This window comes from Drosophila teissieri, chromosome X (assembly GCF_016746235.2).
Source record: "Drosophila teissieri strain GT53w chromosome X, Prin_Dtei_1.1, whole genome shotgun sequence".
NCBI classification, from domain to species: Eukaryota; Metazoa; Arthropoda; class Insecta; order Diptera; family Drosophilidae; genus Drosophila; species Drosophila teissieri.
Window position 1 is genome coordinate 16,204,142 of NC_053034.1, and position 25,055 is coordinate 16,229,196.

Below are 25,055 nucleotides of genomic sequence, written 5' to 3' on the forward strand. Positions count from 1 at the left end.
GGTTTAAATGCCATTAATTATATTTCGCATTGATTTAAATAGTTTAACTGACAGAGTAAAATTAGGAGAGAAAAAAAATAATAAACAGTATTTAGTTGCGTATATCAAAAACCATTCTTTGCTCTCATGACATAGAAGACTAAAAAGTGCAAGTGCAGATTCCTATTTCGCCTACTTCACGGGCTTCGACTTCCACAGGCCGTCGTTGAGGAAGTGGTACGTCTCGATGCCGATGCCTTTGTTCTTCGCCAGACTGTGGAGATGTCAAGAGAAATGGTGGTTCATGGTTTATTCAAATGTAAGAAATAACCTAACAGCTAAGAAATATGAAAGCATTGAGATGTTTTCAAACATATTTTCATTAAGAACTATGCGGTTAACTAGCCTGGAGCTTGAGAATAATTTCCACAACTCAAAGAAGTTAGAAAGCAATAACCATACACATTTCGACACAGATGTAGGAATGTAAGAATAAAAATTGATACTTTTAGATTAACTTCTAGGGAAAGGCACTTACATTTCCTGTGTGGATAGCGTGAGCAGTCCGATGGCCAGGGCGTGCTCCTTGCCCTCAGCCATGATGGCCACCACGGTGTCCTTGTCGGCCGGCGTCATGCAGGCGCCCGGGGATGTGAGGCCGGGACACATGACGTTCGCGCCGCTCAGTACGAAGCGGATGGCGCCTTTGTCCACTTGCTGCATGGTCACGAAGTAGGGGAACTTGTGCAGGAGCCGCAGCGTGGGCATCCAGGGGCCATCGCGGTGGCGGAAGAACACCTGTTCGCCGGCTCCATTCAGCAGCAGTTCAATGTGATCATGGCTGGCGGAATAGCAATGGGAAATGAGTGGTGTTGGGTGGTGTGATAAGTACTGATACCATCCTACCACTTGGCGATGCGGTACGAGTCCTTCTTGGGCAGGATCTGGTCGATGTGGGACTCCAACTTGGGATATGCCTCCAGCAACTTGGCACGTATGCCCTTCTGCACCGACGACTTCAGCTGCTGAATGCTGGAAATGCTGTCCTTCTCCTCGAATCTGCACAGTTTGGTGGGCTATGGTTAGTCTGATACCGCCATTGCATCCGTGCCATACGTACTTTTTGAACATTTTGCACGATTTCCTTGCGTTCTTTTCTCCTGGTCGGCGGTGCCAATCGGTCTTCAATGTATGGCAGAAGCTATCGGTTATCGATTTCAGCACGCGCTGCAGTGTGACCAGCTTTGCGCGAAATACCAACTATCGCTTATGAAGTGTGCATGCGATATATGGTATTGAAAATTTACACTCGAATATTATAACAGATTATTTGACTTTACAGATTGAAGTAATTTCACACAAATTAATTTCGGCACAAAACCACTTATTTAAAGTTTTTCGGTATACCAAAAGCAGAGTTATAAGTAGGCGCTGATCCCTGACCTCTGAGCCGATAGCTAGCGTCACTTTCAACACTGGCCGAAATGGCACATTAACAAAACATTTGTTGTATCAACAACATCGTGTCCGAGTCGAATTGTATATATTTTGTAAATTATTTATATTTTTATAAGCGTACTCGCATGACCGGCGCCTGCGGCAGGTATATCGCAGGAAATGAACGCTCCAGAAGAACACAGTAAGTGGCAAAGCCACGGGTAACAGCTGCATGCAATTGGGCTCAATAGGAATCGCATCATTCGCTCATTCGCTCATTTGCTCATCCGCTTCCTTAATTTGCAGACAAGACGCCGTTGGAGGTAATCCATGAGTTCGTCAAGGGCGTGGACGATGGCACCGTACGCCGCGATCTGGCGGAGGACTGCATCCTGAGCTACTACAGCCGCAATGTGCGTGGCGCCAAGGCCATCACCGGATTTCTAAGGACCCAGTTGACAACGCGCTACAAGCACGAGAGATTCGAGGAAGCGGCGCGTGTGGCAAAGGGCGACGAGCTACTGCTGCAGGCACGCTTTGGCAGATCGTTTGACGCCGCTCGTCGTCGCATCTACGAGGAGAAGGAGCGCGTCGGCGCCACCACGCTGCATCTGCATGCGGAGAGCGATGACGAGGTGGTGCACGAGGAGTTTTCCACATCCCTGATCACGCCCCCGCGCCCCTCGAGCTACAATTTGAACGCACTGAAGTATGTGGAGAGCTGTGGCCTGTTGAACAGGCGCGATGAACATGTCTACGGCGGCCTGGACTTGGGCGAATCATGCGCCGTCCACCTCACTCTGGGCTATCGACGCACCCAGCTGCCCGGCGGCCAAGTGAGCGGCTTCGAGATCTGCCTGGCTGTATACGATCGGGGTCTGACAACGCTCAACCGATCCACTCTAACTGCGCCGCCATTCGGCATTTCGTTTCCACGACGGGCCAATGCCCGCTGCAATCCATCTACCGATGATGAGGCCGATGCCGAGGAGGATTCACCGCCGCCCACATCGAGGCGCGGCGTTCGTCGGACATTATTTACCGAGGAGAACACTCAGGAGGAGGTGGATCGCGATCCCGATCCCATTCCCGAGGTGGAGCAGGAGCAACCAGCACCGCAGCAGGCTGAGGAGGCGGCTCGCGAGGCAGTCAACATCCCCGTGGACTTACCCACGCCCCTGGAGACGACAAATTGCAGCAGCTATACACCAAGGAAACGCCTACAGACAACCAATGGCAACGAAGTGCCGCCCAAACGCACACCGGGACGACAGCGGATGCGTTTCTAGACCGGACGGAACTTTAGTAGTAACTATAGTAGCGATAGCTGCTTTTCCAAATCTACGTAGCACAATTCTTTTTTGGACTTTCGAGGATGCCCCACAAATTTCCGTAATTATTTGAAGAAGACTGATTGCACCCGTTTTGGTCCCGCTTTCAGGGACCCCGCGTCGCGCTAGGCTAAACTACAATATGTATTGTATTACATAATCCCTTGTATTTATTTATGTATTAAAGTTCAATGTTAATTAAAGCCAATCGTTTCTTTCACTTGATTTTTGAAAGTATTTGCAAAACTGATAAAAGGTAAGTAAAATTCAGACATTTCTTAGTATTTGACATACAATTTGACTTTACACGACGTCAATGGTGAGTGTCTCGGCTTGAGTTTACCCAACAGCAATGGTTTGTGCCTCGGCTTGAGCTTGGTTTGGGTCTCAGCTTGATCGGTTTTTGACAGCTGTTCCCAGTAACAGAGACCACTAATATTGTATGGGAAAATCAGGTGAACTATAAAATAGTTACTATAAACTGCGTGTGCTATACTAATTTAATAAACTCATTAGCCAGTAGAACATATATTTAAACAAGTAAATAGTTAATTGGTATATTTTACTTTCGATTTCCACGATAAAAACTATGAAAACCTTTTATTTCTTAGACTTATCAAATTGATCGAATAAATTATGGAAACTAAATCCTGGCAACTTGAGATGCCGTAAATATGAGCCATCGATGCCACCGTGAATAATGCCTGGCATACTATATAGATATAGCCGACTAATGCCGGCAGAGATCAGACGTGAAAGAAGCTAATAAATCGTCGCTCCTGTTGTCGCCACTCTCAAGTGGGTGGGCTTATTCGGCAGGTCTATTTTCGTAATGCCAGGGGGAAGATTGGATGGAAAATGGAAAGAAAATCCATTTGATTAAAACGGTATGCCCTGGCGGGGTGGAGCGGGGCGGGAAAATCGTAAGCAGGGGGTGGTTCGCTGGCTGGTTTGCTGGCTGGTTCGCATTAAGACATCAAATAGACAACAAAGTGGGGTCTTGTGTCCATGTGCTGCATGTGCTCTCTGGGCCCGGCCGAAAAACCCCGAGAGCAGTTCGAATCGTTAAGCCAGCCAAGTGGAAAAGGCAGACTCCTTCTCCTCATCCCTCCTTCCATCCCCTCCATCCATCCTCCTCCACCTGCTCTTGCTGCTTTCCCAGCTTTTCCTGCTCTCTGGTGCTTGAAATTAGATTTCTGCCGTTGGTCGGCATTCGTTACGAGGTTTACGGCGGCACACGCTCTGAAATTCGCCAGTCAAACGATTCGCATACACTCGAATATGGGACACACGCACATTATTTGACCATATGAGCTACTTAAAGTTAGGAAAATCATGAATTGGAACTATTCCCCCAATGCAAACTCTTTCCACACCGAAACTTAAAGTTAGGGAGCTGGGAACTGAATTTTAGTTTCAAAGAGCATTTCTAGTGAATGCTACAAACAATTGAGTAAATATAAGTCACTTTACATATGTAGCTGTACTGTCAGTTGCTCTTATTTTTTCCGAGTGTAGCTGCAGCAGAGCCGGGTTGAGCCTGGCAAATCCTTGGTTTAGCTACAGCTGATTTATGCTTGGAGCCCTGCGACGTCACGAAGGTGGGGAGTCAAGTTGGGTGGGTGCGATGTTTACGAGCGGATTAAGTTTTGCCTCCCAAACAAATTCCATTCGAATTTAATGAGCCCCGAGATTACATCACCGAAAGGGAGGCGACAGCGGATGGAGGATGAAGGACGCCAGCGGGAGTGGGATGCGTTTTTAATTGAAAGATGTCGCCGCGCTGCAGACGCCAGTTGACAATCCATCAGGGCGTCAATCGGATATGTGGTATATATGATATATATGGTATATATGCTATAAAGGGTATATATGGTATATATGCTATATATGTTATAAATGCTATATATGTTATAAATGCTATATATGGCATGTGTGGTGTGTAGCATGGTGCCCAATCTATGATTCCGATCCACTTAGACGGGCGTTGTCTAATTTATGCCGCCTTGTCCTCAATTAGTTGCAACTGCAGCAGTAGCAGCAACATCGGCGGCTGTTTGCCCCAGGGAATCGGGAAATCGGGGGAATCGGGGGAATTGGGGAGGTTATACTATATGGGGCAACTTCTCCACTTACAGCCAAGACGACAAACCCGAAACTATTCGTCTAGCATTACACGATACTTAGCCGCCGCTTATTTATGTCCCTGTCAACGCCTCTCAGCTGCTCCGCCTTCTCTCTTTCTCTCCTTCTCTCTTTCTCCTTTTCTCTTCCACTCGAGATGCCTCCCCCTCGAGAACATGCGAAATCGAAAAGCATGTGGGGCATAGTTTTGGTTAATTGAAACCTGTTGTAAATCACAAATCATATTGACGTCCGATGTCCCTCACTCCCCGCCCAAGAAACAGATATAGAAACTGAAACTGCAGCAGATGTCGTCGGTTTTTCATAATCGTATTCGCTGGGGGACGAAAGCTCCGGAGAGGCAGCTGCTCCACGATCTTCATGATCTCGTGGAGCTATGGGAAGTTTTCCGTAAACATGCCATTCTTCTTGGCAAGTGCTGCAGTGGGTGGCTTTCTAATGAGCTTCTAAGTACTGCAACACTCACTTCTTTTTAGCTAGTATAAAGTTCTTTAGAAATCACAACAGATTGGAGTTTCTGCGCTCCAAGGAAGTGCTAACCATTCAACCCCATCTCACCAGCATTTGCAGCCCATGAATAAGCTTGAAAGTACAACCACTTCCAGTCCATAAACTTTGCCCTCAAACTGAATTTTAAGTTGATTTCGCTTGATTACTTCATTTTCGGGCAGACTAATGCTCTTGTCTGCAAACAGGGAACAACTAATGGTGAAAATATTGCCATTGCTTTTGCGACAAGTGCGCATTTGTCTGCCCTCAACTCTATTAACGTACATCGTACTACTATATATGTATATATATAAATATATGTGTGTATATTTTCCCGGCTGCTATTGTCCATTTGCGATTGTCGAGGGTGTCATTTGGTAATTGTTACAAGCTGCCGCATATTTGGACAAGCAACTCGCAGCACTCGAAAACAAACAAATGACTCGAGAGACGAGTGGATGCGAGTCAATGGGATTGCAACTGGTGTGGGAACCACCCTCGACTGGTTGCCACTGAATGCCACTGGTGGTGGCTCATCGCCCAGCCATCCACTCATTTGTAAGCGGATACGCAGCCAGCAGCCAGCATCCAGTAACCAGGACTCAGGACCTTCGACCCCGACCCCGAGCCAAACCCGGACGCGGACTTCGACTCCGGCGAATGTCATTAGTTTACAGTTGTCTGATTTCCATCCTCGGCACTCGAGGATGTTGTGATCGATGATGACATCTCCATTCGAGCATCTCCATCCCGTGGGCTTGTTGATAATGATGTTGATTTCGGTTTCGACGTATTTCAACATATGGCGGCATGATCCCAAGGCGATTACGTTGAGCAAATCATTGTCCACTGCTTTCGAATCGATGCGAGATCTACGATTGTTGGTCTAAAGAAAAGGGTTCAATGATCTCCAAGTGCACGCAGTTTCCGAGAAAGTAAATATCCGTTTTGGAGCACTGCATCAGCCAATTAACCAGTAATCCTTCTCCAAAATGAGTGGCTAATTGCATTGGATGCAGCCTCTGGCCAAAACAGGAAAATTCCCAATTCCGGCGGCCAATTCCCCGACAACTAATTAATGTCAGTCGTCTGGGAATGCGCAATTCTCAGTCGAAAAAAAGGGAAACGGGAGTCCTCGTAACCCCAAGGACCTCGAAGTGGCGCAGAGCAGCCGCGTCGTAACTCAAAAAGCACTTAACCCATAAAAGTGAAATAATTCGGTGGAATAACAAACGCACTTAACAAATTACAGATGTGAAAATTTCATTTTCGGCGTCCGACCTCCATCCTTCCTGCCTCGTTCCCCGCTTTTCCTGCTTTTCCCCGCTTTTCCCTGCTTTTCCCTTTCCAGAAGGGGGATGTTTCTCCCCTCGATTCACCCACTCTGCATTCCACAAATTAGAAAATGATTAATGGACTCAACCGGTTGCACAGCACATTCCCCTCCCCCTCCAAATCCAGGACCTGATCCACTCCATGGTGGCGCCGTCGTGGTCACATCCTCGCCAAAGGAGCAGCCGTGCCACCAGCCAAAAGGCAGGAGGAACAGTGCGTCTGGCACACTTCAGCATAAAATAGCACTCGAGAGAATCGAATGGCTGGCGACGGGTGCACTGCGACAAATATCGTTACCTAGCTGAAACGAGAAACGGTTTAAAACCTTTGAAAAATATAACTATAGTTAGTAGTACACAATGCTCTTCTGCAGGAAAGTTCTCTGAATAGCATATTTTATTTGGATTTTTGGTTAATGTTTTTCTCTCAGTGCCCGGGCACCCTGCTGCTTTTCGTCCTGCTGCCGCAGGAGTCGCGTTAAAATCACTCTTCCGTTGCGGAGGCAGAGGCTGCTGGTCCTCCGTGGAAGGGGGATGCACGCAAGGATGGAAGGAAGGAAGGAGGGGGGCTTGAGCCACCCCGACCCACCAGGAGGGGTGTGTTTGTTGTCATTTATTGCTGTTGTCCTGGCCTCCTCCTCCTCCTCCTCCTGCTTCACTTTCCGGCCTTTCCTCCTGTGTTGTGTGATTTTTTCTGGGGTCACGCTTTGCTCTTTTGATTACTACCACATCCACTTCCACAGCCACATCCACATCCACTTCCATGGCCAGGACACCAGCACATCCTGGCCGTGAATCAAATTACACTTTAAATCCTTGATTTTAATCTGAAGGGGCTGACAAATGGATTTTTATGTCAATTCCCCGACAAAGGGCTAAGCAATTGAATTTCGCATTCTGACATAACGCCAGGGGTGGCGTTTATTCCCGCTGCTCAGGGGGTTACATTCCGTGTAACATCCATGTATGCGGTGTATCCCTTCTCCGCAGGATGAGCAGGATTCAGCAGGATGCAGCAGGAAGCTGAAGGATTCAGCGGCGGAAGGAAGCAATCAGTGGGCGTTGTCTCTGCGGGCGGCGTTTTAATCTCTGATTGGATTGCCGAGCTGTTGATGCTTAGCGTTTATGAGGTTGCGCATTTTCCGGCACTTTTCCGTTCTCCTTTTCCTGCCCAATTAGTGAATAAACAAATGCAGCAGCTATGTTAATTTAAAAACTTAATTTATTCAGGTTTTTGAATCATTTTCCTACTTCATAGCCACTAGAGTTCTGGTGTAGAATTGAAAGTCTAATGATATGACTCATGTTTTGTGCTTAGACTTTCGAGTGGCGCAAGCGGGAAAAGCTAGCCAAGTTAACCGGTTTTTGGCCAAATGCAAATCCTTGTTGGCAGGAATCTGGCCAACTTGTTGGCGCTCGATAATTAGCCATGCCTGTCGCACCAGGCCCAAAGATACACCCTCGAGTATCTGGAGAATAGGGAGAATCTGGGCGGAACTGCAGGGGAGGGAGAGGGGAATGGGCAGGGGAATGGGTGTGGGTATGGAAAAGGTGGGACAGTGTCATAAAAATGTATAATAACAATATTTCAATGTCGCCGCGGGACATCATTGTTGCCATGTTAACGCTTATTTTTTGTTTACATTTTGATAATTTCCAGCGCAGCGGCTTAAAAAGCCAACAACTTTTTGAAACAGAAAGCAGACACACACACACAAAAGCCAACCGAATCTGAGGCAACACAAACTGAGTCCAGTTTGGGCAGACAAAAGGAATTTCGCGGTATTTTCACGCTTGATGCAACGACCAAGCAGAAATCGGGCATCGGGATGGGAATCGGGATGGGAATCGGTATGGGGATCGGTGCAGGGATCGGAATCGGGATCTGGGAATCAGGAATGGTGGCTGCTCCGGTTTTGGGTTTCATTCAAAGGAAACGCTGCGCGATCTCGCAATCCCCGCACTTCACCCCTTTTGGCCACTGCGGATTAAAATGATAACAAGACTTCGGCGACCAGCTTTTGTTTCGTGCACTGAGAAAAAAGATAGTTTAGCCAGTTGTACTGGGTTCTAGCTGAATTTAGCCCGTAATTTGGCGGCACTTTATAACTTTATTATGCCTTTATAACTTTGTTAAACGAATTCCCCAGACTTTTTTCGCAGTGTGGCAAGGGGCATAAGATGAGTTCCACAAAAAAACGAGGCACCTGCCTGAGTTGCCTGCCGCTTCTCCGTTGCCCAAAAAAAACCGTCTTCTCGGCGACTTCAATTCTGTTTTTACGCTTGAATTTCTCGGGACTGTTTCAATTTTGGAGCTAAAAGGAGCATGTTTGTAATCGCGTCAGGCTGCAGAAATGCAATGATCTATATGAAAGATACGATTTTGGGGCATTTGGAGCTATGTTTCCCATGCAGCCGCTGCCCTCCGTTTACCTGGCACAGTTCCTCCTGCATTGGCATGAGTTAAACTGAAACTAAAGGTACGACTATAAGTTAAACTGAAACTAAAGGTACGAATATAAGTTAAACTGAAACTAAACGTACGCGTTTAAGTTAAACTAAAACTAAAGGTACGAGTATTTGATTGAATATAAGTAATACGCTTGTGTTGCAACCTTAAGCAGCGTGAGGAGTGCTCGAAGTTCAATTATTGCCCCTTTTAATGGACATCTTCGAATGTCCCGAGCAGCGACCACCCAATCCCTTAACGATCCACCGGCGATCATCGTCCGGAAAGACAGAAAACATTGGGAACACGACGCACGACTGTTGGCCAACAACTCAATTGGGTTTAGGCTTTTATGGCTTCATCTGCGACTGGCTTTATGGGGCATAATTAAAAGTTTATGGTTAACGCCGCCCATCGGTGTTGGGATCGGTACCGGGATTGGTATAGGGATTGAAGTTGGGATTGGGATCCCGCATCCAAAGATCATCGCATGGCGCCCGTTTCGCCCATAAAATGCGGCATTAAATCTGCACAGCACCGCAGATTTGCCTAAGACTAAGGCACTGTGACTAAGCACTGATATAAAGATTATCTTTATGGATCGTGTTGCCGTTTAGTTTAATTCGCCTCAGTTTCGTTTTGATTCGATTCGATTTGATTCGATCCAATCCGATCAACGATCGCTGCTCCACAGGTGGCACTTCACGGGCTACACAGGGGCGAATGCAAATCATTACCATTTTGTGGCCTAAAGTGTATTCTCTCGTTCTTGGCTAACAATGGGATTAATCACTGTCTAATATATACATAAGTTCTCTCCCCCTTTTCGCTCAGTGTAGGAACATTTTCGGCTGTGTTGTGAGTAATAAAATCTGCATAAATCATCGCCGGATGGCATTCGACTCGCTCAGCTCGTTGCGATCTCTTTGCTTTTCGGTGATTCGATTCTCTGGACTGTGACCTCTTTGGGTTCTTCTGGGGGATTGGAATTGAGATTTAGATGGGCTTGGAGATGGAGATGGAGTTGGGGAGCGGGCTGGCTAATGAGGGCGTTGCCAATATGTCAATTTGATCGCCCCGCAATAAACGCATTTCGTTTCGTTTCATTTCGCTTCGCGCCGCTGAAGCCAACCGAGTTTTTCCCATAAATGATATAAGATAAATGATAAATGATAAATGAGCAGCGCGTGCCCCAGAAAGCCGATCTTTAAGCCGGGGTCATCGCTGGCTACCTGTATTCCAGGCCCAGTCGCGTCCGCCAGGTGCTACTTTGATGCATGGCCCACCATCAATTAGGGGCGCAATTGATTTTCGCCGTCCCAAATTGATGGACGCCTATTTGTTTGGCTCTCGTTGAGATCTCCAAAACACATCCTCATATCTCATATTCCGTGCGCCAGATCTCCGTTCACCAAACTCCGATCACAGATCTCCGCTCTTGGATCTGAGATCTCAGATCTCTTGATGGATAAGACGCATTAGGGCTGCCCTGACATAATGGCCCTTTCAAGATGACACACCCCGGGAGCCAGGAGTTCTATCCCATCCCATCCTATCCTATCTTATCCTATCTCATCTGATCCCATGCCATGCCATACCATACCATCTGTAACTCCATTCGGCTGAGTGACTGGAACGCTTTTTCTCAATGTTCGCAGATCTTTTTGCGCCCCATTCATCAGCGCATTTCCGCTTTTAATTATTGCCACGTCGCATTTGCCGCTGGAATGACATGCAACCAAATTGCCGGCGATAAATTTTGCGCACATTTCAGCACAGCGTCCAGGGAAAATTGCAGGAAAATAAAAGCAGCGTGAAAAACACAAGCAGCACGCATCTACATAGGTACCTATAAGTATGTGTACAAAAAAAGTGAGTATGATAAATATATTTGTAAATCAATGTATCAATGTAAAAATATAGAAGAATTTACCTTCTTGATCATAAATTTAAACTTAAACTGCAATCGATTTTAGGTGCGTACACATACTTTTGCGACCCACTGTGTGCCATTTTCTGGATCGAGTTGCGCGGATTGCCAATTACATGCAACTTAACATAATTATTTGTCACCAGGCGCAGGACAAAAAAAAACCAAAAAAACAATGTTAGCAGGGCGAGAGAGAGAGAGAGCGAGAGGCGAGAGAGACTGGAATGCTGGCAGCAATTGGCGCGCCAACAAATTGCTGGAATAATTACGCACACATTTACAGATTGATTCGTCGACGCGGACAAAAAGGCATTAAAAAAAGGGGAAATGAGATAAAAAAGCATATAAGCGACAACTAAAAAACCCTGACGAAGTGCAGAGTGAGCGATCTGAGATGTTGCTGCTGCTGCTGCTGCTGCTCCTGCTGCTGTTGCAGATGTTGCTGCAATTCATTGATGAACGTGAGGTGTCAAGCAAATTGACTGCCGTCCAAAGGCGTGGAAGGCGCATTTGGCAGTGGGCAAGGTGCATAAGCGTGGGCATCGATAGGGAGGTATCGATATCGCAACGCAATCGCTCAGTTTGGAACATGCCAAGCAACAGTAAATGGCTGAGAAATACAAGATAGATGCGTATTAGACAAAACTACTATATTATAATCAATAAGCTCAAGTTACGTTAAGAGCCCCTTTGGGCAGACGCCCCTGGATGTACGAGGAATTCGCCGTTTACGTGAATTACGCTCAAATTACAAGAGGCAGTAAAAAAGGCCAAGGAAAATACCTGCGAGACACGCGGACTGAAAATAGCTGCGACGCACTGAAAATGCGAGGCAAATTAAAATTGCTCGCAAATCGGCAGACGTGGATGGCCAACAGGATACTTTTTATTATATATTTCAACATATCTTTATTTACACTGGCGACACTGCACACGTTTCTAATTTCAAATTTGTACTTGCCTTGCAACATTTGTTACCCCTTTTTGTTTGTGATGTCTGTCGCATTTGCGCCTTTCTCCTTTTTCCTTTCGCGCCCATTGAGCTCGTTAGGCGATAAGTTTATGCGGCATTAAATTTTATGCGGCCATAAAACAAACAAATACGCCCCTGCTACACTAAGGCAAATATTACGGCAACTGAGCACGATAAAACAATGAAAACAATGAAAACAACGAAAACATCGAAAACACCAAAAACACCGAAAACACAACAGAAACAGGAACAGGAACAGAAACAGGCTATAACAATAGCCGGCAAATGGAATGTGCCATGCGAAAAGGAGTGGGAGTTGGCTTGTGAGCACTTTGGACGGAAACAGGAGCAGAGCCCAAAAAAGGACACAGTCTTAGGGGCAACAAGAAGCCAATGCGCGTGCTCGGCATTCAGGGCGTATACATAATGTGGAGTGGTAGTGGAAGTGGTAGTAGTAGTGGTAGTAGTAGTGGTACTGGTACTGGTAGTGATACTGGCAGCGGGGGGAAAGTCTGGCAAAAAGAAACGAACCAGAAAACATGTTGCTTTACGCCCTGCGACAACTCAACTTGGTCCATTGACAATGGCCAAAATGGCCAAATATGGCCAGCAATTGTGGCATTGTGGCAAGATCGCCAGAGCAGCGTTGCGGCTCTAAAAACAAAGTAGTTAATATGTTATGGCCAGGCACGAATTAATACAAAGCGTGGCTAGTTACGTCCCATTTATTTCGTGCAGTGTATGAGCACAACAGCTGCTCATGTCGTGATTGTGCGTCGTAATTCGAGTCTAATCGTCGATTAATATTTATGGCAACTGCATAGGCGAGCGGGCCAAACTCCACAGGGACTTTCGCATCGCACTGGAGAATGGAGAATGCAATTCAATCGCTGGCAGAATTACGAGTATTATCTTTTATCTAATCGCGTGTCAAATCGCGGGGAGTTTCTCACTTCTTGACAGCGTTTTGATGGTAACCCAAAACCAAAGTTCGCCATCGCGATATGGCTGCAAAGAAGGGCATTGCAGGGCAGGGGATCCTCGGAGGACGAAGGATGCGGAATGCTCTCGTTTATAAAATGATTAACAAGCCCGATAGGCCGTGTGCCCTGCTTTGTGGCCCGAACAATAGCGTTGCCACTGGAATTTGCCACTTTTCCGCCCTCTTTGCCGCTGCGTGCCCCTCTTTTCTTGACGTGTACATATGTACACTCGCATACACAGCTGTTCTAATAACAAAATTATAATGCATCAGCGATCGCTGAACAATAGGGCACATAGTGCTGCCTCCGCTGATTATCGTCTCTGTGGATTAGTTTTCCTTTAACTTTAGGTAGCTAGTTCCGAGAAAACTTGAAATGTATGTGGAATTCCATATTCTTAGTTAACCCTTTTCCGCTCAACGACCGCAATTAGTCGCCACACACTTTATGTAAATTTCGATATGGGGCGATAAAATATGGTATGTCCTTGCCGCAGGATTCTAGTACTTGCCACCTGCAGCAAACCACAAGACGAACACAAGGCAACACAACAGGAGCCATGAAATGCAGCCATGCAGCAAAGGAGGTCGATGTGGCAAACGATGTGGCAAGTTAGTTCCCCAATCCCCCCAATGCTCGTAATCCAATAGATTAATGGGGCGTACGCGTATGCAGCTCTTCGAATATTTATGGGCGTGGCCGTGTTTGTATTTAATGAGCGCGACAAACATTCGACATTCGTGCGTTCCACGAACGATGATGATTTATGCGGCTGTTCATTAGGTTCATTAAAAGTGAAAGGATCGCTCTGGTCGCTCGATCGGCAGGTGGCTACATGGATGTGGATATGAATGTGGATATGAATGTGAATGTGGCTGCGGTCGCTCTTCGATGATCTCGCCTCGTTCTGGGCGTTTATTTGTTTGTTTGTTTGTTTGTCCGCTTATTCGCCCCGAAATGAGCCGTAACTAATAAATGTTTACGACTCCTCTGCCAGCGCTGAAGATTTCGAGGCGACCGCAAGTGTAACCGAACAGCCCAAATGAGCACAATAAAAATCATTTCGAGCGGCATTAAAATGACACATTGTCGACCCCAGGCCCTTGTATTTCATTCCATTCCCAATTACACTGCGCAAATAAAAGTGAAAATAGGAGGTTGCCTTTCTATTAGTGCAAAAGTTCATCATCATGATCCCTTATCTTAACTACACTCTCAACTGAATCACTGCCAACTGACACGACCGATGCTTGCCACTACAAACTTGGCCATGACTCTAGGGTATTTTCTCCAAGTGCATCCCTTCCGCTTGCCATCGGGTCAGCAGCTCTTGGCCGGGCGCCACTCAATGGGTTAGCGGCAGGTCAGCGGCGTCTTCGCCGGCGGACAACCCGCAGCGTCCGAGGAGCAACAAAAACCACACCACGCCACAACGCACACCACAGCACACACACACACACACACAACACACACAGGGAAGGGGCAGAAGTGAGTCAGAAAAGCGAAAAGCAAAGGGAACTGAGAAAACAGCAGCCGTAATGAGCTGACAAAGGGCAGCAATGTGAAAAGGTGGAAATTGCCTGGTCAACGCAGCGCCAACACGCGTAGCTCATTGTTCGCGCACAAAGGCATCATGCAGTTCCTACACTGCGAGTTTTACTTATATAAAACCAACTTTAGTTGTAATTGAATGCCTTATAGCCGAGCTAGATTTGCTTCAGGCTAAGAAGGCATTGATCAAACTGAAAGAAGTACGTATGTGTGTTACATGCGTTGACAACTTTAGGGAAATTCACCTTTTTCAAGGGTCGCAAATGGAAAAAGGGACTGGAGGACTGGAGGATACGCCAAAGTCCAGTGCACGAAGACGGATGGCCTTCTTATCTAACGTCCAATGCGATAAGGATGATGTCGGTGGAGGCGAGCCAGGTGGATGAGGGTCGCAGATCGGGGATCGGAGTTCGGGTTCTCATCTCCATGCTGAAACAGTTGGCGATGGAACGGCGGCCTGTCAGCGGACATGGCCAGCCTATAAATCATATGTTCATTGAGCCCACGCCCCCAACTCCCTGAATTTCCAACCGCTGCCCTCTTGGTGACATTTCCCTCTCTCCATATATATGTATGTATATTATGTAGGTATATATAGTAGGTATGTTGCATACCCGCTTTTTAGTCGACTACTTTTTATCGTCCCGGATCAAGCGATCAATCCAGCACAGGCACAGGTAGGAAAGGCAACAACAAGAGGGGTAGGGGAAGGGGGAGCGGGGGAAAACAGGTACAGGTGCATTGATGGCATTTTAATTATTGCGCCCATTGCGACGTTTAGCCAAGCAAACAAGCGAGCAGCCGAAGAATCCAAACCGACGCCAAGATGGATCTCCTTTTGGGGCCTTGGGATGTGTCCAAGTCTCAGTTCGACTTGCAAATATAGCTGGCAGGCGTGAAATTTCCCCAATGCGGTGGGTCCGCCCGTACAGTGGGCACTCTGAGATATGAATCGGAGTCGGAGTTGGAGCTGGAGTTGGAGTTGGAGTCGGGATGCGAGGCAGGTGAACAAACTGCGCTGCAAGTGTCCGCCCCTCCATAAAGGAACACTTTGCGAGGACTGTAATTTGGCACGGATCGCTATTTGTTTTGCTTGGCCGGTACAGTGGGCCAAATGTGCTTTACACACATCATTTTCTAATGGTTTCAGATGCCTCAAGTTCAAGATTCAAGTTTTTCATTGCCAAGTGCTGTAGGGTGAGCTTTAAAGGATAATACATCTGACTTTATTATTTAATTGTGATTAAGTAGTTCTTGCACTGCTTTCGTTGTGCAATTAGCGGAGTACCACTGTACGCTGATCGCTGATCGCGACGATCGCACGCACGCACATTTCACTTTATTTATGAGGCGTGCGCGGTGGGCGTGGCCCGCTTGTTGATCGGCGCTACATTCCAGGCCCCGCCACGCCCACCCCCCTCCTGCCAGCGCCCACTTGCGAGCGTTTTCAATCAACCATTCGTTCCCGGGGCTGCCAGGCGAAGACAAGCGCGGACCACCCTTTTAATGAAGCCCTAATTACAGTCTTTATAACAAAAGGTGATTACCAAAGCAAACCAACAACACCAACTGGCCAGCTCCACTGCAACCAGCACCGAACTGGCTATCTGGAATGGGAATGGGCAGGGAATGGTTAGGGAATGGGCATGGCTACATGGGCATGGGATCGAGATCGGACCACATCAACGGCTCTTTAGCAGAGGGATTGCGTCTGCGGATCGCGTCTTCCGCCTTCGGGGCACTCTGTAGTCTGCAGTCTGGGCTGACTTTGACTTGGGTAGCCGCTGGAAGAGGCGACTCCTCCAGATCTCCCCAAGCCTGCACTGCGCCAAGCGCTGGGAGTAAAGTATATTACCAAAAGTAGAGTTTCTGTTCAAGTGATACGCTTTTCTGGCAGTGCATTCCGCTGCCGCTTAGCACTGCCCATCATCGTCGCATTATTTATAACTTTTCATGTTTAAATTTGTAATTTTGGCGCACTGCAAGCGGAGAGTGGAGAATCTCGTGACTGGAGCCACTCCTCACCTGGCGATTCCTCCTCCGGAGCCTTGTAAATATTGATTTTAATCGAAATTGCCCTAAATTGCTTGTTTTTCATGTGCTCGGCCATGCAATTTAAGACACTTTTGCTGTGAACAACACTGCGTGTGGCTGACAAGGGAGGAGCGGGCAAAAAATAATGTACAGCTAAAAATAATATACATATAGGTAAAAATAATATACAGATAAACATAATATACAGGTAAATATAATATACAGCTAAAAATAATATGCAGGTAAAACTAATATACAGGTAAATATACAGAATGCAAAAGCGTACTTAGTTTAAATTGAATTTAAAGCAGAGTTTCTTCTTCAGCACATTAGTTATAACTTACCCACTTTGATTGGTGGTATTCCCATGTCGCATATCAATGCGCTGCTTCGATTCTGCGATTCAGTTCAAAAGCAGTCCATAATATCAATTTGCAAGTAAAACATCAATGCACCCAAGCGATCTGAAAGCCAACTTGAAAGGATGCCGCCGTGCCGCCGACGGAGAGCAACTTATCATGTCCAAATTAAGTTCAATCCCAAGTAAACAAGCCCGGCAACAAGGGGCACTGCAATGAGGCGAGAGGGGGAAACAATGCCAGCTCCAGCAACCAGGACATGGGCGTAGTTGGCATCGCTGAAGGAGGAAGTGCCAACATAGTATGTGGTATTTGGGAACATATAGCCATTTTAAACAATAACAGCTCCAGTAAGTTGGAATCTTTTGCAATCAACCCCCCTTTGAATCCCCACTCACCACGCGCATGACACAGATGTCGATTTTCGATTCTTCCTGCCAACTCTATTTGCCAAGAGCCCCTGAGTGGGAGGCTGCTGAAGGGGGAGGCAAGTTGGAGGGGAGGGGGTTTCTTTTTGGAGGGATTGCTCCACCGAAGGCGCTCGGCTTTCATTTCCCTCTTCATTTCGCTGCTTTCCGCTGTGCTGGGGCCTTTGTTTGAATTAATCGAAGTGATATTTTGCTTGTCCCAAAATAATTTATCCCAGCCGCAGTCACGCTGCCCCCACCCCTGCCACTTTTCTACACGGAGCCAAAACTATAGTAAACTTATGCTGCAGCTTTCAAGCTTAACACAAGTATTTACTGCAAAAAGGCAAGAGGATTTAAATGGAGTTTAAGTTTATCTATGTAAATTTGATATATTTCGCATCCCATGCTATAGAAAGCTGTTCAAACTGATCGTGAGACTAGCTACTAGCTGCCATTTGTTTGCAGTGTAGCGCTGTGCGACTGCCCGAAGCTCCAACTGGAATCGGAGCTGGAGTTGGATCCTTTATTGGTTTTGCGTGGCTGTTGGACTGTTGGGCTGTTTGGCTGTTGTTTCCACTTCTCATTGGGGCGAGCGTCGAAAGCCGATGGAGCGAAATATAAATATTCGCCATACGGTGCCCCTTGATGCATTCTGACGTGAGTTGTGGCCTAAGCGCGCGTTATTAACCGCAATTTATGCGTTTTTGAAGAGAGTAACTGCGACTTTGGTTCTGGCTGCAACTGCCAATGCGAATGCGAATGCGGCGCCAGCGGTGCTCCCACTGGACTGGGTACTCAGCTGGATTCGATTGCCGATACTGCATCCGATCCTTTCTCCAAGCAAATTGATTTCGAACATTCATTATGCGACGCGAGAACGGGGGAGTTCTTTGCTGGGGATCCTTAACCCGTGTGTTGCCATTGAAATTCTTGATATTCCTATTGTTTCAAACTTTTATATAAAAATGAAAAAGACATAATATCACATTCGTTGCTGGCTCAAATGAAGACAAGTGGCAGTCAGCACTTTAGCTGATAATTGTACGTAATTAAACGCATTAAATTGAATTCATTTCAATTGAAACGCAGTGATTTTCTCGCCTGTCCGATTGTCCATCTCACAATGGAAACGTCCAGTGGATGATAATGACAGTTCCTGACAGAAGGCTAAGTGTGGATTTCCTTTGGGAAAATACACAGTTCGTGTTGCGTTTCACTTTAGTTCATTTCGGATTTGCAAGCTCTCATTAGCATGTTGTTGTGGCTCCGCACCCCGCGTTTTTGGTCCCCAAACTTTTTCGCATACGCAGCTGCCGATCGAGTTCGTTGCCTAAGTCTTTCGTTGCGTGCGTGCCACTAAAAGAGGCACGAACGAGACAGATAGATAGGCAGGGGGAAGGGGGGCATGGTCTGAAAGTTTATGTGCAATTAACAAGATTCGCATAAAATTACAAAGCTGGCATAATTCAAGATAGCAACATGATCAGCTCTCACAGAATTATCACCATCGAGTTGACGGCAAGGAGTTTTGCCGGACAAACGTATGAAATAAACGGACAAGAGGACAAGTGGACAGCGGACAGCGGACAGCAGCTAAATGGCCTGCTAATGGCCTAAAGTGTACTTGCCGATAATATTAAGCACATGTGCATCACTTAGTCGCCTCGCTAAAAATTTATTAAGTTCCAATGCCCATTTGTCCGCTGTCCGCTGTCTGCTGTCCGCTGTCCGTTGTCCGCCAAACGAGAGATAGCCGCTCTCCAAGCCGAGATAGTGGACATAAAATTGGTGAAATTATGACCGCTGGTAGATGAAATCAATTTACATGCATTCAATTACAAATTGTGAACCATCAGAGACAAGACTCGCTCTCCAGCCTCATCAGTTTGCCGAGTTTATGGCGGGATTTGGGCAGCTCGAAATGGCCAACTGCCTTGTAACTGCCTCGTTTTAACGATCCTGCCCAGAAGATCTCGTCGTGGGTTTGTTGCGACAACTTTTGTGGCGCAGTTAAACGTTTGCATGATTTTGATTTTAATGATGCCACAGATGCCTCGCATCGGATGCCAGCTACGAGATACGAGATACCACTGACCAGATACCAGATACCACATACCAGTACCATGCTCCAGGGAGGTGGGACATCCTAATTAGCGACTGGCTGTGATGGCCATCAAAATAAACACTTGTACAATACGAGCCAACTGGGATTGCGACGTGTTTGCGCCATAAATTTGTCAACTTTACAATGGGAAATGCCACCAGCAGGAGGAGGAGGCCACAAGGGAGGTGTTTAGGATCCCCGAGAGAAAAAGAGAGAGTGAGAGAGCGGTGATCGATGGTCGGATGAGCTCGGATGTCCATCGCCGCAATCCGCATGCTGAAAATGCCATTCCAGTTGCGATAATGCAAAGTGGCCTTTGGTAGCCCATTTCTGGGCCATAATAGCAATTTCATGTTAATGGGCGCCAGCTCCAGTCTCCAGTGCCTTATCTTCCAATGCCACTCCGAGTGGCATCCTCCTCCGCCTTCTCCCCTGATTCCCCCGGATTCCCGATCCTCGCGTTTGGTGGCTCGTTTAGAGGCGACTAATGGCCTAATGGCTCATCAGCGCATGTTGCGCGATCTACAGGAATTGCATTAAATGCAAAAGCAGAGAGCCGAATATCAGCAGAACGACTGCCACTCGCATATCGTTGCCATAATTTAAATGAAGCCGCGTGATAAGACAGCCTGCCCGTTGTATATATGTATATACATATATATATAATGGTGCATATAGTAAATGCCAACCAGTTCGACTGCTCCTTTTCGCAGACTCCACAGTCTGCAGATCTCCGATTCCCGACTGACGGTCAGCGCTGCATGTGTTTTTGGTTATAATTTAAATGAGAACGATCGCTAAATGATCCCATTCCCGTCTGGACTGCGAAACCGAATGCTGTGGGAAGATCTCCAAAGTGACCATGCTGCGCCACATGGCAGGCGAAGTGCTCCAATGGGGATCACTTAACGCTATTACCTAGCAAACTACCTAACTTCAAGTGTTTAAGGTCCTCAATCTTGGCCGTAGAATATTTGATTTTCACTTACTTTTGTTTGTCATCGATAAAGAGTATAATTTGGCATTTTCACGGAAATCGCAGCATATGCAGAGCATATCCCTGGCATTAGGTGCATTCCTTGGCTGCAGATTGTGGCCCATGCAATTACCGACTAACTGCTACCACGCAATTACCCCAAAACCCCAACTTCCTTCGACTTTGGGGAACGTGTCAGTGGCTCCAGCTGCAAAGAAGTACGAAGCAGCAGATTACAGCCCGTTGACAAGGCACCAGAGCTGGGATTAATCAATTGCTCTGCAATTATCGAGGGGAGGGAGGGTAGAAACGGAGGAGGAGGGGCAGGGAGATGCCAACAGGAAGAGGAAAGGGAACACAGTAACTGGAACCCATCAGGCCGGCCGTACAAAGCCTAATGGCCATAATGAATGGATTAAGCCAGCATTTACGCAAACGCGTTGATATTTCCTCTGACCAAACAAAATATAAATCGAGCCAACTACATGGGACCTGTCCGAATCCGAGGGGGGGTGTAGTGGAGTGGTGGGGGGCTAACAATTTGCATGTTCCTGCCCCCTGTGCCGCTGCTTGCATCGTGGCATCTACTTAATTTCAAGTTGTCCGCGGAAAAACTTAAGCATATTTAACCGCATGTCGCTGATTTTAATGGCGCTGCTTGGGCGAGAGGAGCGTATCTGCATGCACACACAGATACACAGATACACACACACACACTTATACATGGAGGGTTAAGATTGGTGGGGGGGAGGGGAACATGGAGCTTGTTCTCCAGTCTCATTTCGTGGCGACGCTCACGCATATTCCGCATATGCAGACGACGCGCGACGGGATGCAGGCGCCACTTGGCCAGCGAAGCAGAGTCAGTTGCTGGGTTCCGGGCAGCTCGCATCTCGACATCTCGGGGTCTCCAATGGGTACATGGGTAGATGGGCAAGGGCTCCAGGGCGGGCTAATGCCAGGTAAATGCTGAGCGCGGAATGCCATTGCCCTCGTTGCAGCCAGCTGACCTTTGCACATGCCACCATCGATTCCGATTCCCATTCCCATTTCCATTCCCACTCCAAAGGGGTCAGCAGGGGGAGGGGAAGGGGGGGTAAATCAGGAGCATATACATGCTACATGCTACATGCTATACTCGTATGTACCGCAGACAAGCGCCAGCGATTGTCTTCATCGAAAAGCGGTGCCTGTCAACGGGGCCATCATATCGAATGACAAACTCGAGTGCACAATAAGAAAGGCTTAAACATTCAGCAGAAAACAAGAAAACCAAACCAAAGAAGAAAAGAGATGTGAGGAGAGGAGAGGAGGGAGGAGAAAAGGTTATATATCCCGGGATTATCAGGGCTCCGGCCAGTTCAATCGGAAAATGATCGATGAGCGATCGTGGCAAGGTGCCTCATCTTTGTTTGGCCTAATTAAGCCGAGTTATTTAAGCTGGCTGCCCATCCTTTCCACACACTACACACACTCCATTCCCTTTGGAGTCGGGAGTTCGGGGAAATGTCGTCACTGGTAGCAGTGGTTGCCTTTGAGGTAACCCGATGATATAGTCGTTGAACACCAAGGTAATCCAGCCGACGACTTGAATGCTTGAAAGCTTTCGGCTTGCTATCCTGTAATCCATATCCCAGATCTTAGCTGGCGTATTGTGTGTCAATTGATTGATACCCCGCTTGCATTACTTTCAATCAAATTCAACCATTTCTTCGATAGTCCTAGAAGTCCTGGAAGCATCTTCCTTTTGGGAGCCCCACAAAGTGACCAACTCTGCCTGCAGACAGGCACACAACCTGGCGACCTGGCCACATGTATCTCCTGCTCGAATCTCCGGATAAATGAACATGTCCGCGTCAACGTGTCGCCCTTGCGAAAGCGCCACGAAGGGGGTGAGCGGAGGGAGAAGGGGTCAGGAGTCAGAGTGTCGTGTAGGAACAGCGGCAGCTGCTGGACATCCCGTGCCCAGCAAGGGAATGGAATGGAATGGCAGGGCAGGGCAGGGAATGGAGAAAAGCAGGGGAGGATCGCCGGGCGAAGGGTTGTTGCTGCCAGCGATTGCAATCTTTGTGCTGCAGTTGTCGCTTCTGTTTCTGTTTTTCGGTTTCTTGTGCTGCTCCTGCTCCTGCTCCTCCATCTCCTGGTTCTCCTGGTTCTCCTGCACCAACGGATGCTCCTTTTCCTGCTTAATTTTCCGCCATTTGCTCATTTGCCTCACAACCAGCAAGCGTATGTGTGCTACAGAGAAAAAAGGGCCGCTTATTATTATAATAATTTCATAAAAATAATAGAAATATATATAAATATGTGTATAAATATATAATTAACATAAAGAAACAAACACTGCCTTTTGGTCATGTATTTCTGCATAATTTGTTCTTATGCAAAAAGCAGTCCAGTTTTTTGCCGTGCAGATGCTGGGAGGGATTGAAGGTGGAGATCTCGTGCAGCTGATAAGCAGCGCCTCCCGATGAAGTCGTTTTTTTTTTGGTTTTTGGTTTTTGTTTTTTTGGGAACCCCGAGAGCCGGCGACACACTGCCAACATACACAATTTAATTAAAGACGCGACTACCGGATAGGATTGCATCGCAAACTATCGCCGATCGATCGGATCGCGGATTGCGGATCGCGGATTGGGGATCGCGGATTGGGGATTGGGGAATCGCTGACTGGTGACACGCATAAGTCCTGCACATCGATGCTAAAGATCGACGATATCGGGAGCTCTTCCACGGACCTCTCGAGTAGCTGACCTTGGCCACTAATGAAGATCTCGAGACGCCGCTCCTGCGGCTGTTGCATAATTCATTTCCAATTTATACGCCATAAAAGCGATAATGGCCGCAATTAAGTTCGTGTTCCTTTGATAATTTTCCACATTTACGCGGCCATTAAAATGATTCCGAACGCATTTTTCAGACCCTCCTATCAGCTCGCCTCATTTCCATTTCCATTCTAGGTGCCCATACCCATGCCCATACCCATCACCGTTCCCAATCCCCGACAGGCTCCATTCACCGCTTATCGCAGTGGCTCTGCGCGGAGAGGGAGGCGTGGAGAGGGGAAAAGCAACTGGGGGAATTGGGAATATCGCATAGGTATAGGATATAGCATAGTATAGTCCAACCCCGAGGTGTTAATTAGCATTATCTTAATGCACGTTCCGGCACACAGTTCAAATTGAATTATACATAATAATTTGTCCGCCGCTCTTTAAAGTGCAACTTAATGTTCCAGCGGACAGCCCATCTCCATCTCCAGCTTGCCCCCTGGACCTTGGACTTCTGGCCTGGGACTCCAGTCGCTGGTCTCCGGTCTCCGGAGGAGGGGTCAGTGGTGACCCCAGCCTGGACGAAGCGCAAATATGGTGGAGTTCCCGAGAGCTCGTGTTAAGCGCTCATTAATCACATTAGATATGCATTAATTCGGTAAGGAATTCAATGGCGTGCAGGCGAGCGAAAGAGACGGCGACAGTGGTGGGGGAGTGGGAGAGGAATAGATACTTCTCTGGCGGCAGAGAAGGAACCATTTCTATTAGGAAACTCGCTGGGAAATGTGTTACTTAGTTTTCAGGTCTACAGTTATAGGATGAAGGCAATAATTGTGTAAAAACAACTGGCTTTCATTTGATACATATGTATATCGTATATAGAGGAGTGTTTCTATAGTTTGCCTAAAATGGCAAATTAAAATGTTCGAAAAATGGATGAAAAATGAAAAGTTTAGTTCTTAATATACGACGTTAGTACTGCAAGAACTGAGTTCGGGAAGGTAACACATTGGAAGATACTACCAATTTCAGCCAGGTTATAATAAACCAGGTTATAATTAATTATTGACTTTTATCGTTTAACAAACTTGTGTCACCATTTTGGGCTACTCCCTTGGGGAGCAAACAAATCAATATCTATAATCCCAGATCCAGTTTATTTCCACCGTCTGGCACATTAGACTTGTCCTGCCACGCCCCACCCAATGTACGCCCCCAACCCCCTGCCCCGCATAAAAACCCCCACAATTCCCCAATAATTCATGCAGCCCGCCGTTTCCACCCACCACAAAGGCAACAACAACCCCCAGAAACCCAAAACAAACAAAACCAATAAAACAAAAAAACAAACAAACAAACAAGCAGACGAGGTAAGTGCTCTGTATGGGTGAGTATCTGTGTGCGCGAGGTGATGCCTGGCTGCGAGTGTGTGCGTGAGAGAGTGCCAAAGGGGGCGGAGCCAATGGAAGGGTGGCTTGAAAGCGGCGCGCTTATCTACGTTAATATAACTATAGAATAAACTATAGCCAAAGATCTGCAGTCGATTCCCCATGTGTGCTATAACTATGTGTTTTATGTTTTTGTTTGTTTTCCAAATTACAGTTGCAATGGGAGAGAGAGCGAGAGAGAGCGAGGGAGAGCGAGCGGCACAGCCATGTTGGGGAGCAGGCGCGAAAGAGAGAGAGTGGGAGAGAGAGTGAGAGAGCGCGCTCGCGTGGCTGGGGCTGTCTCGCTCGCACGTGAAAAGGGGAGCCCATCCGGGCCGCGCAGCCGGCGGCGGCAGCGACGTCGACAGCGGCT

The 25,055-nt window shown here is 47.2% G+C and overlaps 3 protein-coding genes across 3 annotated transcripts in view; 1 reads left to right on the forward strand and 2 right to left on the reverse strand.

The window, feature by feature from the left end:
- LOC122625276 (brefeldin A-inhibited guanine nucleotide-exchange protein 3) overlaps positions 1-25,055 on the reverse strand; it is a 96,928-nt gene that overhangs the window by 11,929 nt on the left and 59,944 nt on the right. The gene's annotated exons all lie outside the window — the stretch shown is intronic.
- Positions 3-1,257, reverse strand: LOC122625285 (malignant T-cell-amplified sequence 1 homolog). Its single transcript, XM_043805344.1, has 4 exons — positions 1,100-1,257; positions 886-1,038; positions 518-820; positions 3-253 (listed from the first exon to the last, which is right to left on the reverse strand). Exons 1-4 carry the CDS (start codon positions 1,108-1,110, stop codon positions 172-174), a joined length of 549 nt encoding a protein of 182 aa, XP_043661279.1. The 5' UTR covers positions 1,111-1,257; the 3' UTR covers positions 3-171.
- LOC122625283 (cell cycle negative regulator roughex) lies at positions 1,470-2,950 on the forward strand. The gene is made up of 2 exons (XM_043805342.1): positions 1,470-1,618; positions 1,723-2,950. Exons 1-2 carry the CDS (start codon positions 1,597-1,599, stop codon positions 2,703-2,705), a joined length of 1,005 nt encoding a protein of 334 aa, XP_043661277.1. The 5' UTR covers positions 1,470-1,596; the 3' UTR covers positions 2,706-2,950.

What these genes read in the sequence shown, in the direction of transcription:
- LOC122625285 (XM_043805344.1), bottom strand. An exon ending in TCGTACCGCATCGCCAAGTG is followed by an intron (nt 821 to 885) that starts GTAGGATGGTAT and finishes CTATTCCGCCAG; the next exon opens with CCATGATCACATTGAACTGC. An exon ending in ACGCTATCCACACAGGAAAT is followed by an intron (nt 254 to 517) that starts GTAAGTGCCTTT and finishes ACATCTCCACAG; the next exon opens with TCTGGCGAAGAACAAAGGCA.
- LOC122625283 (XM_043805342.1), top strand. Translation starts at nt 1,597, where the DNA reads ATGAACGCTCCAGAAGAACACA. An exon ending in GAACGCTCCAGAAGAACACA is followed by an intron (nt 1,619 to 1,722) that starts GTAAGTGGCAAA and finishes CTTAATTTGCAG; the next exon opens with ACAAGACGCCGTTGGAGGTA.